The 22,476-nt window shown below is 40.3% G+C and overlaps 2 protein-coding genes across 6 annotated transcripts; one reads left to right on the top strand and one right to left on the bottom strand.

Annotated features, from left to right (window-relative positions):
- Window positions 1-4,866: 4,866 nt before the first annotated feature.
- Window positions 4,867-19,049, bottom strand: arel1 (apoptosis resistant E3 ubiquitin protein ligase 1). Of its 5 annotated transcripts, none has more exons than XM_044167878.1 (22): window positions 18,961-19,049; window positions 17,831-18,058; window positions 17,178-17,346; window positions 15,199-15,419; window positions 13,526-13,597; window positions 12,975-13,201; window positions 12,538-12,775; window positions 12,263-12,432; window positions 11,868-12,048; window positions 11,472-11,716; window positions 11,292-11,369; window positions 11,060-11,201; window positions 10,837-10,958; window positions 10,632-10,707; window positions 10,346-10,455; window positions 10,057-10,236; window positions 9,637-9,762; window positions 9,010-9,139; window positions 8,849-8,907; window positions 8,675-8,764; window positions 8,405-8,580; window positions 4,867-7,271 (listed from the first exon to the last, which is right to left on the bottom strand). In XM_044167878.1, the coding sequence occupies exons 2-22, from the start codon at window positions 17,976-17,978 to the stop codon at window positions 7,169-7,171; spliced, it is 3,063 nt and encodes a 1,020-aa protein (XP_044023813.1). In that variant the 5' UTR covers window positions 17,979-18,058; window positions 18,961-19,049; the 3' UTR covers window positions 4,867-7,168. The 5 variants fall into 5 exon arrangements, with proteins under 5 accessions (XP_044023813.1, XP_044023815.1, XP_044023816.1 ...); XM_044167880.1 differs by lacking the exon at window positions 18,961-19,049 and adding an exon at window positions 18,219-18,941; XM_044167881.1 differs by lacking the exon at window positions 17,831-18,058 and having other exon boundaries at window positions 18,961-19,029.
- On the top strand, window positions 19,004-22,401 carry fcf1 (FCF1 rRNA-processing protein). The gene is made up of 8 exons (XM_044167890.1): window positions 19,004-19,123; window positions 19,794-19,858; window positions 20,053-20,124; window positions 20,211-20,359; window positions 20,514-20,586; window positions 20,687-20,774; window positions 21,874-21,968; window positions 22,152-22,401. Exons 1-8 carry the CDS (start codon window positions 19,121-19,123, stop codon window positions 22,198-22,200), a joined length of 594 nt encoding a protein of 197 aa, XP_044023825.1. The 5' UTR covers window positions 19,004-19,120; the 3' UTR covers window positions 22,201-22,401.
- The last annotated feature ends 75 nt before the right edge of the window (window positions 22,402-22,476 follow it).

Consider the following 22,476-nt stretch of genomic DNA (forward strand, 5'->3'; position numbering starts at 1 on the left):
ATACAAACACAAAATATGTTTAATCTATAGTTCTTAATAATTCACAAATGAGCAAAATGTGCATCAACACACATGCTAGAAGCTGGACAGTGCCAGCACAGCATCACAGCATCCTGGCTCAGTCCATGTAGATGTATGGTCAGATATGACCACTTCGTTGAGCCGGATTTGCTTGGAGACAGAGCCTGGCTTGGTGAGGAGTTACAGTGCTCAGGATCAACCCAGTGGCCTGGAGCTCTTTACTGGCTTGCAGTGACTGTGGTTGGAAAAAAGGCCAATGCCAGCCTCATTACTGGCCAGTGCCAGCCACCCTCCCATCAAGCATCCCATCAAGTCTAGCTTATTTTTCTATCCATATAACTGTGGGAGTCGGGATTAATGACAGTGACTTTGGTGCTGAACTTGTGACTATAAAGCTTTTCATAACATTGGAAGAATGTGTAGTAAACCACCCTGGTCTTCTCTATGGTTCAGGAACTGTATGCAGAATTTTACATGCATGTAAAGTTAAAGGGGCAATTTGACATGGTGAAGTTTATGAGCAGACAGGCAGACAAGAGGCTACAGCCATGCTAGCGGCTCTGTGAGGCTGTACTTAGGCACAGCAGGGCTTTGAGCTAAATGCTCAGCATGCTAACATGTTCATATTTAACAAGTATAATGTTTACCTTGTTCATCATCTTAGTTAAGCGTGTTAGCATGCTAACAATTGCTAATTAGCAGTAAACACAAATTACAGCTGTGAGACTGATGGGAATGTCATTCGTTTTGACAAACCAAAGTACTGGACAAATTCAAACGTTGACCTGATGATGGATCAAAAGTTGAGGGATCACCAAAGTTATTACATTCATCCTGAAGGGGACATTAATGTCGGTACCAAATTTCATGCAAACATTGAAACGTTTCGCCTAAAATCTCATGGTGGTGCTAAAGGAAAAGTCAGGGAATCACCAATCTTACGACAATTTAGCCTCTGGGGCAACGGCAAATGTTTCAGGGCTTCCGGTGTAGCCAGCGGATATCTGGATAATGGATATCCGGGCCAAGACTTCCTATTCCGTGCGGCGATCATTGTTTACAGTCGCAATGTCGTAACCCATCGGTTATCGTCTAACGATGATTTGAATGCAGATACATTTTTAAAAAGCTAATAGAAGGCTAATCTCTAGAGTTCTAAGATTGATAAAAAGCTAAATTGTTGTCAGACGATCACCAATGGTTTCCTAGAATGCATTTCGGCCAATGCGTTCTGCCTCTTTTGCTCTCCACATGGACTGTTTACCTGCATGCAATCAAAGCCCGCTCAAACATGATTGGTCAACACTACTCGGATTACAAACGGACTACAAACGGAAACCAGAACGCTTCCGATACCAAAATCTTGTCCCATGTCTACCGATTCTGCATTCATATGCAGATATCTTTTTATAGAGATTAGGGAATCACCAAAGTGATTAAAGTTCATCCTCTGGGGACAATGAATGTCTGTACAAACTGATAGATGCTGAGATATTTCAGAGGATAAGTGAAAACTTTGACCTGCTGGTAATGCTACAGGAAAAGGTGATCACCAAATTCACCGGGAGGCATCCACTGGGGACCATGAATGTCTGTACAAAATTTCATGGCAAGCTATCCAACAGTTGTCAAGACATTTCACTAAAAAACAAAAATGCCAACCTCATGGTTTTGCTAGAGGAAAAGTCAGGGGATCACCAAAGTCAGTAGGATTTATCCTTTGGGGAACATGAATGTCTGTACAAAATGTCATAGCAATCTATGAAATAGTTGTTGAGATATTTCAGTTTGGATCAAAATGGTCAACCGACAGACTTGACAATGATATCCAACATTTCCTCTACACTGACTACACTTACACTGTACACTTACAGACATCAGGGTGAATCCCACTTCATAGCCTATTCATACCTGTTATGGTGACAACCACACTGACAATAAGGGCGGAGTGGCCCAGGAGTGTTTGTCAAACAGTTGGAACAGTCTACATTAGAGGCCCTGTCTTTACAGAGGAAATATAAGGACCAAAATGTTTGCAGACACACAGCATGTAATACATCTGCACATCCCAGCAGGACAACTAACCCCATGAATCAATAGCCTCTCTCCAACATCATATATAACATAGACAGCCATCAGCTGGGGGACACTTAATCTCTATGCTAGCAGTTTTCCAAGACCGCTTGTGGCTGTAAGCTTCTGCTTGTCTCTGACCTCAGCTGTACACATGGACGTTTATATCATTTTCAAAACATAACGTGTTGGCAATCCTGTTTCTGATAGAGGAATGTATTTTAATGAGGCCTTTTCATCTGTGTGTGGCAGTTTATACATGTTGCTCAGTGTGGACTCGCAGCATCCCAGCTCGGGTGTTGAGAGCCCGGTCTCAGCACTTAAATCACAGCGGATTGATAGGAGCAACAGAGAATCTGTGAAATATCAAGAGATGGGGGGAAAAATCTCTTTAATCAGCAGCAGTATCCCATCCATACATTCCATTGCTGCACTTAGCTGCCAGACCATTGTCATCACTGCGATGTGCATTTTTCACAGTCGTTTTCCACATAATCCTCAACCATGTCGATTGCAGAACCACACTGTCACCAGTCATAAAGGGAGCCAGTTAAGACCCTGATGGGGCAACTGCAGAAGACACGGCTGAGGCAGAAATTCCCTCCCAAAAGCCAAACAGTCAAAGTCATTTAAGTGGTCAGCCATTGTGAAAGGAGCAAGAGAATTCTTCTTCATTCTGGAGGAGGACTTCGCATGCTCACACACAGACCTGATGTCTGACAGTGTTTGGACTGAGGCCTGACGAACCTTTCGCATGTAACATGAAGTCAGTACACTATACAGTGAGGGGTAAACTTCAGTCCAGGCCTGCTGCTGGAGCGATGCTCTCCTGTCCTTCTACAACCCTGATTAAGATTGGCCTCTAAATTGGCCCAATCATCACAGATGATGAATTTCTGCAGCCAATCCAGTTGGCAGTTAATCAGTGGCATCCAATCAGGTAATGAGGACCTGCATGTTGCAATGGGAAGCAGACAACCCCACGGCTGTTTAGTAGGAAGGAGGGAGAGCGGTCATGTTCTACAGATACTTAAGGCGTGCAACATTTGTGTTGTCTACCCTGTGAAGATCACTGTCTGCGGACAATTATCTTTGATCAGAGAAACTGACTGACATCTCCTCAGAGGCAGGGTGTCTGACTCAGAGATGGGAAATGAGGCACTGCATTTTCGATTATGTAAATTCTTTCATTGAGGAGAACCACCCATAAATTGACTCCCCGTGGAACTTGGCAACCCTGAATCCCAAAACCGAGCTGCAGTCAGGTCTGGAGATGTTTATGGAATAATACATGGAAAATTTGTCAGGAAAACATGTTTTCTCAGGGAATTAGTATCATCAGATGAATTTACAAAAATGCACAGCATTGTTGCTGAGCGATCTCCCACAGGTTCTCTGGGGAAGGACAACCGTTCCAACATGGTACATTAGTCTTAGTGAGCGCCAGAGGATGACTTTCTGATTTGTGGTCCCTCTTTAGCAAGCATTCCTGGGGGAAATTTGAGAGAGACCATTATGCAAATCCACAGGTGCATGCCAAGACCAAATAACTGGACTCCTGCCTCCAAGTACTTCAAGATGCCTTTCTGCCTGCTCCTGATAGTGTTCAGACCACAGTGTGAGGAGACACGCCAGGAACATGTGGGTGTAGCGTGAAGGGCCATGGGGCCTGCATGTCCAAAGCCTTCAAGCAAAGCAATTAAAAAATTATTTTTACTCGTAGATTCCATTATCAGACACTGTATGACTGAGAAAGCTAACATTCAGCCATGCAAGAGTGTAGTCCTATCACATCTTGTGCTGATATGGCTGTCAGTTATGCCACCATCTCCATATGGTGAAAGGAAAGGGAGCCCTTGTTTTCCAGTTAGGTATTATCACATTCCATACACAGCAGAGCTCTCAAAAGATTGATTTAATTATGCCTTCAGCTGACATGAAACCAGCAGGCTTGAATAAAGTTTGTTTATTTTCATGTGTTCGTGAGGTATGTATTGTATGTGCGTGGGGAAAATGGGAAATTTCTGTAATGCAGGGGATTCAATCTGGCCTGCTCTCTGTGTTGAAGACTAAAAGTGTGGAGGGTCAGCTGAAGACAGGAAAGCTGCTCATCATTTACTGCTGCTAAGCTGTCCCGAGGGACGTTAGCAGAAAAAGCATGGATCCTCTATTCATCTCACATGTAGAGCCACTGCCCCCTTGTGTCTAAAACATGCACTCTGCCAGCCAAGAAATTAAGTGGAACTTCTACAAATGAATTTAGTTGTCTTTTTATGTATTCATGTTGTTATAAAATAGTCAAATAATCCATACCTGTAAATCATTTTCTCAGTTTAAAGAACATTCAATGTCACTTTGTGTCTTCATTGCAACAAATACCACACCTATCCCAACCTCCTAAAGGAAATAAGATATTACATAGATATTTCTATGCTACAAACCCTCTTTTGACTAAAGTCTTTGTCCCATGTATTCAAAAATAGTGCTACCAGTGATGGGGTGTTACCAGTCATTCAGCTTCTGTTCTTAACCTCAAATAAATGTAAAAACATTAGGAACCTAATCTTCATTATGTTGAGAACATCTTTGGTCCCCTTTCAAAGTACTCTTGGCATATTTTGTACCAGTTTAGGAACCACAGGTCTGTATGTTCAGCACTACGCGCCATCTCCAAGTCCAAATCCAGGTTTGAAAGTGTTAAAAGGGTGTGTAATCACACTGCTTAACACAATCCAAATATGATGCACAAAAAGTGACATATGGTGATAAGAATTTAGTCCATCATTTTTTATTCCCATAAACAAAGGGCCTGCAGTGCAGAGAATCTCAAACATTCATCAGCAGAGGCTTGCCATTAAAAAAAGGAAAGAAGAAAGTACCCCAGCTTCAGTCATAGGCAAATATTTCACAATATCTACATTGCTAAAAGTCACACTCAGGCCATCTAACCCAGAAACAATCCAAACATAAAACAGAGTAGTAAATGCTCATGAAAAGCAAAACATTAAACAAGAACATAAAACTACAGGACAGACCTCCTTCATATGTGTTTATAATGGTCATATCTAATGGAACAACTAAACACATGTAATGCTTAAATTCCCTTTACTTCTGATAAATATGATACCAGCCATTGGTATTGGTGCTGAAAACACACCCTTAATGAAAATCAAAAGCACTTATAACATTTTCACTGTTCTCTGCAGTACATCAGGTCAACATTGCACAACCCAAACAAACACAAATCCATAAACCCTCTTATAAACTTCCAGCTAAAGCACAAGCAAATACTCATCAAAATCTTAAGCGGAAGCTGTATTGGCTCGGGTGAACCAATGCGATTAATCCCAACCTGCAGCAGCTACAGTCAGAATGTGACATCTTTGCCATTCAACAATAAACAAGTTAAATCTCTTAGTGGCCGAGTCAAACTTTTACTGCTGACTGTGAAAATAATGTGAGGAGTGAAACTGTATCCAGAGTGCTCTGTGGGGAACGTAAACATATTCAAATTAAAATACTATTGAGATGAATCACACATTAACGTCTTCTTTTTGCTTTGGAGTCTACACATGAATTTTCCTAAATGCTCCACAAACACCCTGACTGGCAGCACACACTATTACAAAATGGCTAATGAACATGTAAACTCTAGAACAGCAAAGGAATTGCTACACAATTATGAAAAAAAAAAAAAAAAAAACGAACAAAGAAAACAACTCTTGGCTCAGGATATTGACAATATTAACAGCATTAAAGATAAATAGTTTTACAATAACAAAGAGCATAATCTCCACTGATATAATGCTTTAGATTACTGAGGATGTGTGATAATATGGCTAAAAGGTTGTACAGTCAGGAGTGGAAAGAGAAAACTATGGACAAACTCTGTGTATGCTTTGCTGTACATGTGCTTAAACACACATACACCTGCGTCAGAGGATGCAAAGGTGGCATAGGAGATTCTGAGGTAAACCTATGAAAGGCTGTGAGTGAAAGAGTAAAAAGGATACAGCATATATAACAAAATGTTCGTTATATATAGGCTCTCCCCAACATCCAACCAACACTCACATCCACAATGACCCCTGCATGTGCTAGAAGTAGAAATATGACAACATACCTATTAGCTTTTATTGTCAACTATGCTTCTTTCACCTACGCACCTCTCTGGATACAATCAGAGGCAAAGGGCATGAATAAGGCAGGTTATAAAACATAACAAAAACATTCACTGCTCCAGACAAACATATTTTCAACAGTATGGGTCAACACAAATATTTTTTTCAAGATGCAATAAGTTAAAAACATGTATAAACAATAGAAATTACTTGGCTTCTTTTAAAACCCATTCATTTCTGAAAAACAAACAAAGCTTATAGAAATTATATAAACTCTCAACCCATCAAACGTGCAACAATAAAGAAATACCTTCTCCTTAAATGTCAAATCAAAAAGGTAATAAGATGAAAACCTATGTATACACATTAATATGTACAAGTATTGTAATAAAAGCGTGATATTATATATTTACATACACACATCAGTCCCTGATCGATTAAGGCCAAAGTGCTGTAGATGCACGCGTTACCCACATCCCATGTAGGCTGCTGTTGCACTTAAGTGTTCCTCAGTTTGCAAAATGCAAAAGAAGCAGTTATACGGTAATACTCAAGGCCTTTGCTCTAGCATCATGTCTTTCAAACATATAAAACTCAGCAAACTTTAGCATTAAGAAACAAGCCCAAACTAGTCCAAACCTCACCTTTTCAGCAGTTTGTGGTTTCCCTTGTTTTTTTTTTCTTCTTTTTTTTCTTCTTTTTTTTTTAAACAAAAGTGAGATATTTTATATACATACAGTGGCACTAGAGTTCATATGATTGAGTCCTGGTTTACTTCTGGGACTTCCTGTAACGCCCTCTCATCCTGAGAGAGTATTTATAGGGAGTCTGGGTGATTCTCTGCCGAGAAGCCCGCTGTTAAATACAGATGAATGCAGTAAACCAGTGCACTGGAGTGGGCAGTGCTGGTCTCCTCTAGTATAAGGGGAACCACAGTGCCAGTTATGGGAGAGTCAGAGCATGCCGAAACCCTCGCTGCCCTCACTGATGGCCAGCTTCAACATCTTGTGCAGCTCCTCATAGGAGTCGTAGGTAGGGAGGCACAGCTGGTTAAAACTAGACAGAAAATAGGACCACAGAGAGTCAGCTAATAGATCCTGATAAAGCCTTTATATAACATTTATACAAAATGCTACATGTGATCTAAACATTTGTGGATCTAAACATCAAAAGTGTGGTGTATTTTTCTTATTGTCAAATCCAAATGCAATGACCAAAGACCAAAACCAACAATAACTTTATTATAAGTATTTCCTAGCCTGATATATCTTATTCCTTTGAGCCATTGAGCTCCACTGTGTTCCAAGAACTATTAAAAACACATCAATGCGCTGGGTGACACATTTGTCATTAGCATAAACACAGCAAATGTAGTTTATTTTGAGCTAATCCTATATACACCATCCTGCTGCTGTAAATACTAACAAGAGCAGCACATATGTATTAAATCAGCCACAAGAAATGTATTATTTACTCCTTTTTGAGTAATGTTTGCTAGAAACTGAGAGAAGAAGAGTTTACAGTCATGCTAGCAGCTCTGTGAGGCTGTACTTAGACACAGTGATGCTTTGAGCTAAATGCTATGGTTAGCATGCTAACATGTTCACAATGACAATGTTAACATGCTGACATTTATCAGGTATAACAACCATGCTCACCATCTTACCGTAAGTATATTAGCATGCTAAAATTGTCTAATTAGCACTAAACACAAAGTATCACTGAGGGTGATGGGAATTCTGTAAAACAGGGGAGTTATTATAAACCAAAGTATTGAACAAATAAAAAAATTCTTTAATTGAACAAATAATTAAATGCTTTAATTATTTATTGGGGAATTTTATGCCTGTAGTCGACAGCGATAGTGGAGAGACGACAGGAATCGAGGGAGAGAGAGAGAGACACAATAAAGGTCTCTGGCCGGACTTGACCCAGGACAAATAAAATTTTGACCTGATGATGCCGCTAGAGGAAAGTCAGGGGTTCACCAAAGTCATTAGGATACATCATCTGGGAACCATGAATGTCTGTACAAAATTTCATGCCAATCCTTCAAATAGTTGTTGAGATATTTCACTCTGGAACAAAGTGGTGGACCGACCAATTAGCAGGCCGACAAACTGACATTGCCATCCCTAAATTCTCAAGTCTTATCTTTTAAGTATATCTGCCTGTGTTTTCCTACTCACCACGTGTGTGCAGTGGGCAGGGTGCTATGTGTGGGGGCAGCAATGATCTGGAAGGATGGGCAAAGGGTGTTGAATCCCCCAGGGGGAAGCTGAGAGGAGCCGGTGGTGAACTGCAGCAGACGAGCCAACTCCTCCTGGGTGAAGCTGGACACCACAGCCCAGAACCACTTCATTACCTGTGGCAATAGAAAATCAACACGCTCAGACAGACATTTTCATCAGTGGCCTGCTGTTGGAAGAAAACGCAGACAGAGAATTTCCATGACATACTTTCTCTCTGAAGTGCCACGATCCTCCGACAATCACAGCATGGGCCTTGAAGTCCTGCACGTTTATATCACCGGTGCCACACATCAACAGCTGAAAAGATTAAAAGGAAAGAATTATAATTACCCAGTGGTGTTTTAAATATCAACAAGATTTTATTATAAACATCACACATACCTCCAACTCATTCTCATCAAATATGGCTAGCAGGTTTTCTGGAACCAGTTCATTCAAACCTGTAATTGAAAATTACACTAATTATGTGCACATTACTGGAAATCTCAAATGAGAGGAATTGGCAAAAAGTGTCAAGACTGCAGCTGTGCTAGTTTCCTTACCTTTCAGGAAGTGTTCCACCTCATCTCTCACCTGGCTGGCCAGTCTGTACTGGGCCAGCAGGTTGAGATAATGCATCTTGTTTTCATTGGTAACAGCGATCTGAGCTCCCCCTGATATCAGCTCCACCACCTGCCAGAGAACATGTGGCAGGATATAAATGCCCGAAAAAATACTTAAAAACAGTAAAACAACAGAAGGCATGAAAATGTTTAAATTCCTATTATTGTGTGGGTCTCAAAGAAATGGCTAAACGAGTGTTTGGCTGTCACAAACTTGTCAGCATTAGTATAAACGTCTGGGCAATTGATCTAAAAGTAAAACATATTTGTTTGGAGCAATACGTATCTAATTAAAAAGAAGTAGGTTGAACTCTTGTTTCAACAAGGGGAGTTACACAGCCAGTTATTGTGGTATTTTATAACTAAACAACAAAGTTTAAAAAGGGCCATGGATGCCAAACTCTACTTGTCCACCTTTCTGTAAACTCAACACACCCCCTCTTTAAGAAAAATTAGATGCTTGCCAAACAACCAATATGGTTTCTTTTGTTTGGTTTATTGCTCCTATCTCCTGTGAAATTGCATCAGGGATAAAAGGGGATGTTCCTTTCCAAAGTGTTGCCTCACCTTCTCCAGCTGTCCTGACTTGCTGTACTTCTCCTCGGCAAACACCAGGTCCATTTCACTCACGTCATTGTTTAGGATGAAGCAGACTTTAGTTTTGTAGAACTCCTGGTCATCCGTCTCAAAGTACTGCGTGTGGAAAATAAAACGAAAACACAGGAAAATTACGTTTTTAAATAAACATGGCACTTCATCTTCTCGGTGGAAGGATAAAAAGATGATTGGGTCTGCTTTAGCGCTCGGCTTTGAAATCTTAGGAAGTTGGATAAACAGCAAAACACGCTGGCTAGTTCTCCATGATATAAATAATGCCAAGGAACAAATCAGGTTTCTTGGCTTTGTGAGGAATGTCAAAGTGATGAGACAGCCCAGCTGACACCAGGAGGTAAACAATCAAAACATGACCTGTACTGTGTTCCATACCTTGTAGTTCATCCTGAGGCCAATGATCTGGGCCAAGAAGGAACGTGTAAAGCGAGCTCGGACCAGCTGTTTGTAAGCCCCACCCAGAGCAGACTCATACAGGCACTTCCCTACGATGCGACCTGCAAACTCATACATCTTTAGACGCAGGTGGGGTGGCCGGTCAGCATTTGGGTGCACCTGGAAAATTAAGATGAATGCTCTCTTATGTTTTAAACTGCATGTAGTTTAAGAGGACAATGAGCATCCGTCAGTGGTTGTGAATGTAGAAGTGGTTAAAAAGACTTACGAGGCCCTGGTTGTTGTCGCTGAAGCGGGTGAACAGCTGGTTGGAGGTGTCAAAGAGGGTCTTACAAATCAGCTCAAACCACTCCCTGCGAGGCCCTCCCCAGTCCAGAGCTGCAGTGAAATGTCAAAAGGTTTTAGCAGTGTGCACACCTTAATGAATTACCTTTCATTAGGATGTAATTATAAAGACCTTTTTGTTTTTAAGTAAAGTGCTTGCTCTGCAAACACTTAACATACACTGAAGACACCTTGAATCTCACTCAGTTACATTCAGATGTTTTGTTTACCTTCCTCATCCTGAAACACGACTTCAAAGTTCTTACTCCAGTCTGACACAGAGAAGTTCCTTGTAGCCTTCAGGGACTGAGCAACAGCAAGAGGGACAGACAAGTGAGAGAGTTAAAATTTATCACTGGGCCACATGATTACATGCTTATTTTCATAGTGCACAGCTTATGAAACAGCTTTATAATAGAGTAAAGCAACACTCACTGAATCTAGAATGGTGTGTCGAGTGATTTTTAGGCAGGTCTTGGTGCGAGGTCTCTTGGAGTGGATGTGCCTGAGTTCACGTTGAAAGAAGTTCACCTTGTCTTGGAACGTTTCAGAGCCACCTGTGGACAATACCCTCAAATTACTGCTACAGTCCCCACAAAAGACAGAATTTGCTGAGTGCAGCTCAAGCCAAAAGTAATCACATTAGACTGAAACAAACCGATGTTCTTGTGCAAGAAGCGAATGAAGGTGGCAGCCATGATGTTCCTGTCTTTGCAGCTGAGCTCCACAGGAGGCTGTATCCCATCATCCACCACTAGAGTTAGGTACTTGTGAACCAGGTCAGGACCATAATAGGTAAACTGAAAAGAGAGCAGGAGATTACAGTGAGCTTGTCAAACCAAATGAAAGTGGCCTGTTCTCCAGGGTTTTCTGACGTCAGTTCCGCTTACCTTCGTTCCTGGACATACTCGAAAGGTGAAAAGGCGCCACGGAATAATTTTCAGGTAGAACTCCTTCACGGAAAGTTGCTGTTTGACATAAAAGTCCAAGTCATCTTACATTAACGCATGTTGAGTTCTACCCTCTCAAATACAAGATCTCTTACTTTCTTACATATGCTGGCCGCTTACCTTTGGTGATATGTAACAGTAGACCTTTTTTGGTTTCTTGACCTTCTCAGGTTGTCCCTCCACAGGAGAGTCATGCTCATCCTCCTCTTCTCCCATGGAGGGCCTCCTCTGGGGAGCCAGCAAAGAGGAGGCTGGTAACTGCCATGAGGAACTGCTGTAGTTCCCATTGCTATAAAGGTATGCCTCAAAGTAGATACTTATGCCTGGAGTGGACACATTCTTCTCCACACAGGCCTTCTCATTCTCTGCAATATGCAATGAGAATATTAATAATATAGTATTAGGCTTTGAAAACACGGGATAACAAAAAAAAAAATCGAATCTAAATCTCTTCAGTGCATTAAAACGTTTCTTCTGTAGTAGTGTATTTTTCATCTGCATGTAAAGGCTGCTCACCACTGAGAACAATAATGTCAAATTCCCCGTTGCTGAGCGGCTGGTCCTTGTAGGAGATGCGGGCCCTGAAACAGCCGGTCTTCCTCAGGGTCAGTCTGAGCAGAACCTGGCACTGCTGCTTGTTGAGTGAAACTGACTTACTGTAGTACTCCTCCAGACTGTCATCATCCACTGTGCCCAGCTGGAAGAACAGGGAAACAAAAATGAATCCCAGCTCAGACTTTTGGAAATTACTGGTAAGAGCCTGTTCTGCTGTGCTGTAAAAGCCAGTGACTGTGCAATTGGGAACAGAAGGGTGAAAAGAAATGCTGGCTTTCATTTTTACAGTCATAATCAAGAAATAAATCTTCAAATTACAGTATAATGGATAATAGAAAAGGGGTTTGTTGCCTTACAGAGTGCACATGGACGCTGTAGTTGGCTTCGTCTGTGAGAGATGTGGAGTTACTAGTGGGGTTTCCATACTCGTCTCTGGGCTCAATCTGCAAAGTGTGCTGCTGGCCATTTGTTAGCACCAGGGTGGAGAAATGGTAGGCTATTTTGGTTTTGGATGGGACAACTGTACCTGAAGTGAACAAAAGAACAATCAATCAACAAAACAAACTTGTCAAATCAATAATCACACACAACAAAATATGGGTTGGATTTAAAACAAGTACAGTAGAATTACCTGGCTGGAATATCTTGTAATAAGGGCTGTACGCCACATTGAGGCCACCCAGCTTGACAGCAACCTCATAGCGTCCGGCCTTGCGCACTGTGAAGGCTACCTTGACTACATTGGACTCTGGTTCTTGCAGAACCTCCTGTGTAACAGGGATGTCCAGAGCCAATTCAATGTGTGTGATGTTGACCCTCAGTCCCACAGGCCGATGGGCCGGGAAAGGCTGGCCATTCTTATAGAACAGCTGAGAAGACAGAAGTACAAAAGGAGTATAATTTAATACAGAGAACACACAAGTCAGTTCTACATTTCTGAACATAGCTTTGCTAACCAAACATTCTTTACACTGCTGCATGCATAAGCCGCTTGTAAGAAAGTCAATTAGACTTGAAACAAGAGTACAGTACATCTTTAGCTTTGACACATTAGGAATCAATTAACACCTGGACTCTGAAGCTCATAGTCTGCCCCACTTCCTGCGGTTCCTTCCAATCCCAAGACACCTTGCAGGAACGTGGGTCCAGGTAGTTGCCCCGGACATAGTCGTAGATGCTGCGGTCACCGCGTCGCCCTGGATCCTCATTCTGCAGGAAGCTGACTACTCTTGCTGCAAGCTCACAGAGGAACTTGATGGTAAAGACAAACGCTATGATGGAAACAGTAATTCCACCTGCCACAAGAGGGGAAGAAGCCCAGAAACAAGTTGTTGGAACATGGGTTTGCAATAAAAGCAAGGTATTTATTTGGTTGCGAAATAAATTGATTCGCTTCAAAAACAGAGCCAAGATTAAAGTTTGACAAAAGGTTTCTGGAACCAAAATTTTACAACAAATCCTTGGACTATACAAATACCACAGGGCAATTTGTAAAACCAGTAGTACCACATCATCAAGTATATGCTTAGAGGAAGAGTAAGAATGAGTGACATATTTGCACTTCCAGGGCCAGCCAAATCAGTCCACACCCCAATCCAGACAGCTAACACAGGACTCACCAATCACGTAAAACATGAGGTCCCTTATCAAGAAGCACAGCGCCACAGTACAGCCAAATATGAGAGCTCCCGCTGAAAAGACAAGTAGTCATAGTACCAATGAAAGTTAAAATGAAGACAATACACACTTCCCGTTCTGAGCATGCTGGTGAAATTTTGATAGTTGCACTTTCTTTTCTTTTTAAGATATTGTTTTATGATTATATAACCCGAGGCTGGACATCAGCGCCAGTCCAGGGCCCGAAATTAACACCCGCCAAGCGCGGTAGATTTTCCTTTTGGTGAGTAAATGTCGGAAGGCTATCAGGTAAATGTTTGTACCAAAATAGTCATGCAATAACAAACTATGCTGAGAGTCACTACCGCGTTTTAGTTATTTACGGGCGCGCTGCTTCTGTCCTCTGCTGTCTTTGTCGGAGTTTGACACCCACACAGCCTATGTTGTTTTTTTTGTTTTTTTTACGCGGGTCTAAACAGTGCCGCGAAACTGTCCATCTCGAGCGCTCCTAGTTTCGCGGCACTGTTTACCAGTCACTCCGTTAAACTATCACTTGCCGGCCGCCTACTGCTGCAACCCGTTATCAAGCCAAAGAATGTAATACGCACGCCGGTCCACCGTGGCAGTGTCACGTTTTCAACACGTTCTCATTCCGCGGTCAAGTTAGCAATAATAAATGTGCAACGTCCGGTTAGACTTTCAAAATAGAACTTGCTGAGGAACATTTCAGACAGTCGCACTTTGGTTAGGTTTAGACACCAAAACCACTTGGTTAGGTTTAGGAAAAGATCATGGTTTTGGGTTAGAACAATCAACGTTGGTTTCACAATTAACCCCGGTCTTCTGTGTGAAAGTCCTGTGTTTGACCCATTACTTTTATGTTTGATCCTTAAGTACATAGATCAAGACTTCTTGAGTTGCATTCAGGCTTGAATTAATTAACCTTTGCTCAATATATTAAAACACTTTTGCTTCAAATTTTGCTTCGGCCTCTTCTTTAAGTTTGTATTCAACATAATACCTTATTATTTCAATGAAATGTACTGAAACGAATGTATATGTGACACAAAACGTCAATTTATAATTTTGAGTCCCCTTTCAGTCCCCTTGGACGGTGAGTCAAAAATTAAATTTCGGACACTGAGCGCCACTATATTCTACACGGTGTCCCGTTAAATGGAGCAACTACAAATGCCAAGAAATGGTGTGACGTAAAGAGCTAGTTTTAAACTTTGGTATGGAAGTTGAAAACCAGACCCTGGGCAAAAATACCAATTTAATAAAGGTTTTATTTTGTTTTGTTTTTTGGTAACAAGGGTTATGGTTGTGCATTAGGAATGCTATAATGTAACAACATTTATCTGTTTTATATTGTCCTACATTTATCCTCAATCGGAGTGAATACTGTGTTTTTATGAGAGAGACAAAGACAGAAGAACAAACAGATGTACATAGAGATGAAGCAACACTGAAGTTGTCCATTACAACACTTGAGCTACATTCAAATGATCTGTGACTCTTGCAGTAACACCATTTGTGAAAACACTTAGCAACAGCACAATCCATCTTATGTTTACGACTATGTCTTATATCTAAATGCCTCTTGATACTCTGCAGCTGTGGAAAGCAACCCAAGCTACAACCATTCTAAGGCAGAAAATGATCAGGATCTCACCAATTGACCACTTCTCATTCAGACGCCTCCCAGCAAGGCTGTGCACCAGCCGGATCTCGTAGTCCTGGTCACGACTCCCCCTGGATGTCTGGAGGATCTTGATTCCTGTAGACAACTTTATATAGTCTTCGTAGTAGTAGCCCCAGGCAGCTAGAGACAGCTGCAATTGACTGTCAAACTGAGACAGATCATCCAGATTCATACAACCCAAGGTCTTCAGTCTGCAGTGGAAAACAAAAGTGGAAGTATATGAAGTAGATTGTTGACAGGAATGGTAACAATGCTTAATTGCTTTAAAAGTACAGCCTTTAAAAATGCAACCCTACCATGACACATTAAGTGTTACTCCATGTCTACTGAGAAAGAACGCTGACTTAACTGCGCACAACAGGATGTCCCACACATAAAACAAAACACTATTTTTTGTCAAAGTCTGCATGAAGAGTAACCTAAATCTTATCAGCTTAACTCTGTATTTATGTCAACAGGGAGTAGTGGGATGGTGTGGCATTTTGCATCTGGCCTTACCAAAAGACTTCAGATTAAAGCAGTAAAGCTGTATTACATGGAAAGGTCTAGATAAGCACAGCAGAGGAAAATGCTTAGCAGATAAATGGTTGTAACCATAAAAACGGAACATAATCTCCTATTGTAAAGCTACTTTTGTAACATTGTGTCTTTGTCTGTTAACACTAGGAGCATGCTTGTGCAATTGTGCTGCAATGAACCTTTCACAGTGTGATTATCATGGCCAAAATGGTAGCACACATTATCATCTCAATAATTACTGAAATAAGATGAAAATCTTCTAGCAGTATTAACACATATTATAGTATATATAAAAAACACATTCAAAACATTTGTTTTATCGTTTTAAAAACACATTTTCAATCCAAAACGCACAAATCGGAAATTTGTACAGATAAACAAACATGTGACTTTTTCCAATTGTCAATTTTCTCTGGCAAAAAGACATTTTTGAACAAAGCTGACGTCGCTTTCTTTATCTAATGCCACACAAAATGTCAATTTACTCTCATGCTGCTGGGTCCAGTTTTCAGCCTGTGTGACATGGTTGATTATCTACCTTGTGTTTGTGATCAATTACTGTGATAATGAAGGTCTAAAAATAAAAATTAATAAAAAAAAAACCATAATCCTCTTTTTATTTATTTTTTTTAATAATTGTATCTTTTTTTTAATCATCCCACTCCTAACTACACTATTTCTCTGAGAAGCAATGAGAGGCTTATGTGAGTCTGCAACTTCAACTTCCACATTTACTGCATAATATTTTTAGCCAGCAAATGAATGCAAAGAATCATCATCTGTTCTTACACAGTTAGTCACTGAATTGAAGCTCTGCCATAATTATGTGACTAATAAAGGTTTAAAGTCCAGTCAATCCAAATAGCACTGGAGGCAGGCATAGTGTGACAGTCATGACCTTCAGAAATATGACACTGTGTCCCATTACAAATGTCGGACAGTTTTCCTAACTATGACATGACTAAGTGTTTCAGAAACACAACTGACCTTTAGAAACATTACAATTGACTTTCCTTAAACTGAGGCAGGGCAAACAGGCAACATTTTGATAAAGCAACAACTACTTATCATAGCCGGTTCTGACCGCATCAATAGAGAGCACCCAACACACATACACAAACATCTGCATTGCTGCAGGGTCTCACACTAACAGTCTATAAAGAATACTTTTTACTGCAGTGACCCTCTGAAACACTGCAGCCTCCAGAGCTCAGTGTCAGCAAACTCAGCTAGCTGTGAATGGAGAGGGTGCCCTCAAGTGGACATATATAAATATAGCATTAAAGACATTAAAAAACAAAAAACTATACTGGGGAAAAATCTACATTTATGACATGCCAAAAAGTAACTGTTTCCGAAAAAAAGAAAGCTGCTCACGACTGTTTACCAGAATGGTGTAAATGTTAAAGTTAAGACCTTTCATTGCTTACGTATGGTAATAGTGCTCCAGGTTCTGGGAGCAAAGCCACTCCTGGAAGGCAAAGTCTCGGAGCAGCTGGATGTGGGCCTCTGCAATTTCTCTCCAGCACTGCTGTTCCTTCACCACCTCTTCCAGACGACTCAGTGCACTCAGACTCAGTTCCTCCAGTGTCTGTACATCTGGATAACACATGAACAGCACATAAAAATCCACAATCACATACTGGCCAACAAATCAGTATCAGTAATACCCCAGCACGGGCTTAAATGGTCATTTAAGTCTATTATAATGGGTAGTTAAGCCTGTGCTGATTGTCCGTGCATGCCACATGCATCTCATAAGCCTAAATATTCAGTGTTCAAAACCAAAAAAATGAGTCAACACAATCTCCTTGCATTAAATGTAGTTAAAGTCCAGTTAGACATGACACTTATCCCCGGTATTTCTGCAAAAGCTCTGCGAGGTTCTGGAAAGGCTCATGGTTAGAAAAATCATCCTAACCAGAAAGTTTCAAGCAATAATAACCTGTCTTGCAGAAGTGTCCTTGTGCAGGTCACTGAAGCTACACCTGCTTACTTCACCCTGGATTAGACCATCAAGCAAACTTCTAAGCTGTAATGGTCATGTAACTCTCAAATGAAGATGACTGTAACACCCACTGACCTTCAAATAAGTGCCTGTATTGAGAGAGGCTATGTCCTTGGAGCCATTCCTCAATCTGACTTTCTTTTCCTTTCTTCCAGCGCACTTCCCAGAAGAAGATCCACAACACTGAGCAGAAGAGGAAAGTCAGGAAGAAGCGGCGGTCCATCAGACCATCTTTCAGCCTTCACTCAGACCCCTCCGTGCTCAAAGGAAAACTGCCACTCACCAGCGGGCTATTCAAGTCTCCTACAATTGAAGATAAAACTGCTTAGGCTCAAAACAGCTAGACCAAAATATAGAACAAAAAGTTTTCAACAAATGGATTCTAATGAGGAACACTTGTCAAACAGATGGGACCTTCAAAATAAACTGCTCTACCAAGAAAGCATGAATATTTAAGTGTCACCTTGGAGAAGCGTAGGCTGACGGGAGAATAACATTACATGTAATCCACAGCACTGAAATATGCATGAACAACTTGGCTAAAGAATGGTCATAAAACTCTCAGCAGCCTCTGTTTAGCCAGGACAAACTATCGAAGTCAAAGAAACCAGGTCAACTACAGTCTAATTACACTCTAAATCCCATCCAACAACAAGAGTCCAGATGATACTAAAGTTACTGATAATGATGAGCTGTCTAGACGTGATAGCTCAGGTGTCAAAATCTTTCCAAATGTCATCCGCTGTCAGTTATAAACAACCGGATAGCTAATTAAATAACCTATTCAAACAGTCAGCTTTGGTTAAGTTTATCGGAGAGTTGCTTGAATGACCGTTGAAAACCAGAAAACGCCGGGAGCCGGATATAAACAGGCTAACTGCAATATCATCAATTCTCGCTGGTCTATTGACACCAGGAGCGCAAGGTAAAGCTGTAGGCTAATGTTAACATCTGTTAGCGTCGTACTGACAAACTGCTACTGTAGCATCAGTTGACTAGCGAACGACTGCACTATGCTAACAGCTATCCAAGTTAGCCAACAATGTCAGCGTAATTTCAGAAAGCTCGTCGCCAACCCATGGCGGTTATCAAGATGCACATCACAACACGTTCATAAGACGCCGCTTGCAATAGCACAGCTACACAAAGCAAAAATGCAACTGTAAAAAATGTCCTCAATCTATGTTATTAAACACTGCATCTACCTTCGTCTGCTAGGCATTAAGTTAGCTTAGCAACCGGAAAATGCGCATAAAAGGTGTCGATTTTTGATTACGTCACTAGTAATCGCATCGACACACGAGGGGAATAGAAAGGGAGCCAGGTCCACTCAACTAATGAGATCTGAGGTCTCAAATTTAAATCATGGTATGCAATCTCTAACTGTGTAACAGTTACGCCACGGCTGTCTTGATAATTGTTATCAGTTTAAGTATGATATTTTGTTTATCATTAATTAGGCATTGAAGCTTTTTTGGCAGAAAAACCACTGAGCTAAGTTAGCTAGCCTAGCGTTAAGGAAGCTAACGTTATACCTACACATACCTCTTTATATATCCGTGACACGTACAACATCAGCTGCTGAAAGGAACATTCATCTAAATATATAACTTACGTTTATCAATCTAAACATCTTGGTCACAACAACATTTATGAAATTCAACCGGCAGCTGTTTCCCTAAAATGTTGCGACCATGAATGTAGCCTGAGTTAGGTTTTCAGTGTTTAGCTAACGAATTCGGTGTTTGTTTTGTAAATACTGTAGCTATACATAACTGTTATAGTTTCCTATCTAAAGAACAGCTTCAGTAATGACCATAAAGTTCTGTTTTGTTTTTCTATGATTAAACGTCAAGCTGTGAGGGGCGGTAGTTGATAGTTCGTTTAATTAATAAAGAGCTTGTGTTGTGAGGTAGACTTAAACCCTCCACTAACACAGTTTTAACTATGTCTACTATTGCTTTAAAACAGTAGATAGACTTGGTTGTGACAACTTGGTTCTAACCAATTTCTTTGTGTTTTAACTTGTTCAATGTAGGGGAAGCAGAAAACAAAGAAGTTTGCTGCCATGAAGAGAATGATTAATCTGAAAGATCGAAGAATGTGAGTTGTAATAATTGCTTTCTGTTTTCTAGCCAAAGTCACCCTTGGTTTAACCATCTTATTCGTTAGCTCTGTCCATAATATTAATCCATCTAATTCTCACACACAAGTTCAACAAAACAAAGCGTTAATAGTTATGTGGGCATCTTTTTAAAGAACTGTGCAAGCACTATAACTATTTGTTTGTTTTGTAGAAAAGAGAAAGACCGTGCTAAAGCAAAAGAGAAAAAGAAGAAAGATCCCTCAGAGCTTAAGGAGAGAGAAGTGTAAGTTGGCCACACAAACGCTTGAAGTGGATGCTAACTTGTGGTGGATGGCTCCTTAACTTGATTTCTTTAAACATTTTGTGCAGGTCAAAGCACCCATCATGCCTGTTCTTCCAGTACAATACTCAGCTTGGTCCACCATACCACATTCTAGTCGACACCAATTTCATCAACTTCTCCATCAAGGCCAAACTGGACATTGTTCAGTCTATGATGGACTGCCTGTATGCAAAATGTAAGTACTAAGTATTAATGAGGATAATAACCTTTTTTTTTTTCAATCTTATTATTATTATTATTATTATTATTATTATTATTATTATAATGATTCAGAATGTTATGATTGAATGATTTTAATATTTTCTTTTCTTCAATTTCATCCATTCCAGGTATCCCACATATCACAGACTGTGTGATGGCTGAGATTGAAAAGCTTGGAATGAAGTACAGAGTCGCACTCAGGTACAAGCTATTGAATATAAAATGGCACTGGAGGTGTTAAACTTTTCTGTTTCTTCATAAGTTATTTTTATAATAAAATGTATTGTTTATGTTTTTTCAGGATAGCCAAGGATCCGAGGTTTGAGCGCCTGCCGTGTTCACACAAGGGAACATATGCCGATGACTGTTTAGTCCAAAGGGTAACACAGGTAATATGTTCTAATGTGCAGTTCTAGCTATACATTCATGCAGTAAAATGTTAGTGTTTATTTCATGATGAACACCACAACATGTTGAGTAATAGACCTTTTTCACAGCAGACATTTTGGCTTTTCATGGCAGGAAAAGCACAGGTGTAATTGATAACATTAAAAATGACTGCATTCCATTTAGGTGAGCTAATTTCAGGGTCCTATATTGTGCATGCTGGCTCACTGTCGTGGCTTACTTGGACACTTGATGGAACTGAGCCATCGTTAACAAAGCTTGTTTCACCGGTGCTTTTCCTGCTATGACAAGTCAAAATGTCTGCCGTGAAAAGGTCTATAGCGTGCGTTGTGTCTACCTGCCCAGAGACTGCTGATGGAAATGAGCTAGTAGCTAAATCTAGTACAATACATCTCTTCTCCTTATGTGAGATTAATGGGGTTTTTTTATACATGGTCCCTGACAAATAAATGTCATTAATGTTACTCATAAATATCTTCTGAATGAGGTATACATATTTTCATAAATGCATAATTAGTTGTCCATCTTATCTGTTGACCACATGGCAATCCCACTCAGACAGCTAGTAAAATAGCTAGCTTGGTTAGCAGTAAAATGATAGCAAGAAAACTAAATCAACAAACACACAGGGTTCCCATGGGTCCTTGAAAATTTGTGAATTTTTCAAGCACTTTCATTGAAAGTTATTTATATATTTTGTGCAAGAATAGAAATTTTTATTTTTATTTTTTTAAATCAAAGTAACATTACTGTAACACATTCAATCCTCTCTTTTTAATTTTTGTCTGAGCTTCTGGAAAGCCTGCTAGTTCTCACTATCAAAATTCTCAGTGTTCTAACAGTAATTAACCTTGATCTGTGTCTCAAACTATGCCGTGTTGGGTCCTTAAATTTGAGGGAATTGGGCCTGGAAAGTCCTTGAATTTGTTTAAGAAGGTGTGGGAACCATGATCACAAAACAGATGTAATTTAGAGAGTGTGTGTGTGTGTGTATATATACTGCACCAACAAGGCCAACTTCGTGGCTGCTACTAGCAACAGAACACCCAACTGAAATGTAATATACATATATTTCCACAGCACAAGTGTTACATCCTGGCTACTGTGGACAGAGATCTAAAGAGAAGAGTCAGGAAGATCCCTGGGGTACCCATCATGTACATCTCAAACCACAGGTAACACATTTCAAAATTTTGCTTTAAATAAAGGGCAGCTTTTTATGTGTGGGTTTTTTTTTTTTGTTTTTTGTTTTTTGCGTAAAATGTGAAATGTTATTCTGGACTCCATGCCAGCTTGATCAAAAACACAGCTATACTGATTTTTTTTTTCTTTTTTTTTTTTTTTCCCTCCTCATACAGGTACAATATTGAACGGATGCCCGATGACTACGGTGCTCCAAGGTTTTAATATTTCTACATCTGAGCTGCACCTGTAAATAGACTGAAGTTTCTTGTTAAATATTTTCCTTTTTATGTACATCAAAAATATTGTGAGGTTTTGAAGTTTGATTTCTTGATGATGGGTTGTTTGATCAAACTGCACATTTTTGCAAAAGTTTTGTTCTTATAAAACATTTTGTTACAAGAATAAATGAATTGTTGCAACGCATGTCCTCTTCAGTCTCCAGTGTTTCCAACACCCCAAATGTGTGGAGGCATGTTTGCTATATGAGCAAAGATGTTA

Source organism: Siniperca chuatsi, linkage group LG15, assembly GCF_020085105.1.
Source record: "Siniperca chuatsi isolate FFG_IHB_CAS linkage group LG15, ASM2008510v1, whole genome shotgun sequence".
Taxonomy (NCBI): Eukaryota; Metazoa; Chordata; class Actinopteri; order Centrarchiformes; family Sinipercidae; genus Siniperca; species Siniperca chuatsi.

Bases quoted from the DNA above. Each gene is read 5' to 3' on its own strand.
- arel1 (XM_044167878.1), bottom strand. From the start codon at position 17,978: ATGGACCGCCGCTTCTTCCTGACTTTCCTCTTCTGCTCAGTGTTGTGG. The intron at 13,598-15,198 runs GTGAGATCCTGA...TTGTCTTTTCAG, and splicing joins GAATGAGAAGTGGTCAATTG to CGGGAGCTCTCATATTTGGC. The intron at 8,765-8,848 runs GTATGTGTGATG...TAATCTTTTCAG, and splicing joins TTGATGAGAATGAGTTGGAG to CTGTTGATGTGTGGCACCGG.
- fcf1 (XM_044167890.1), top strand. The intron at 20,775-21,873 runs GTAATATGTTCT...ATATTTCCACAG, and splicing joins TAGTCCAAAGGGTAACACAG to CACAAGTGTTACATCCTGGC. The intron at 21,969-22,151 runs GTAACACATTTC...CTCCTCATACAG, and splicing joins ATGTACATCTCAAACCACAG to GTACAATATTGAACGGATGC.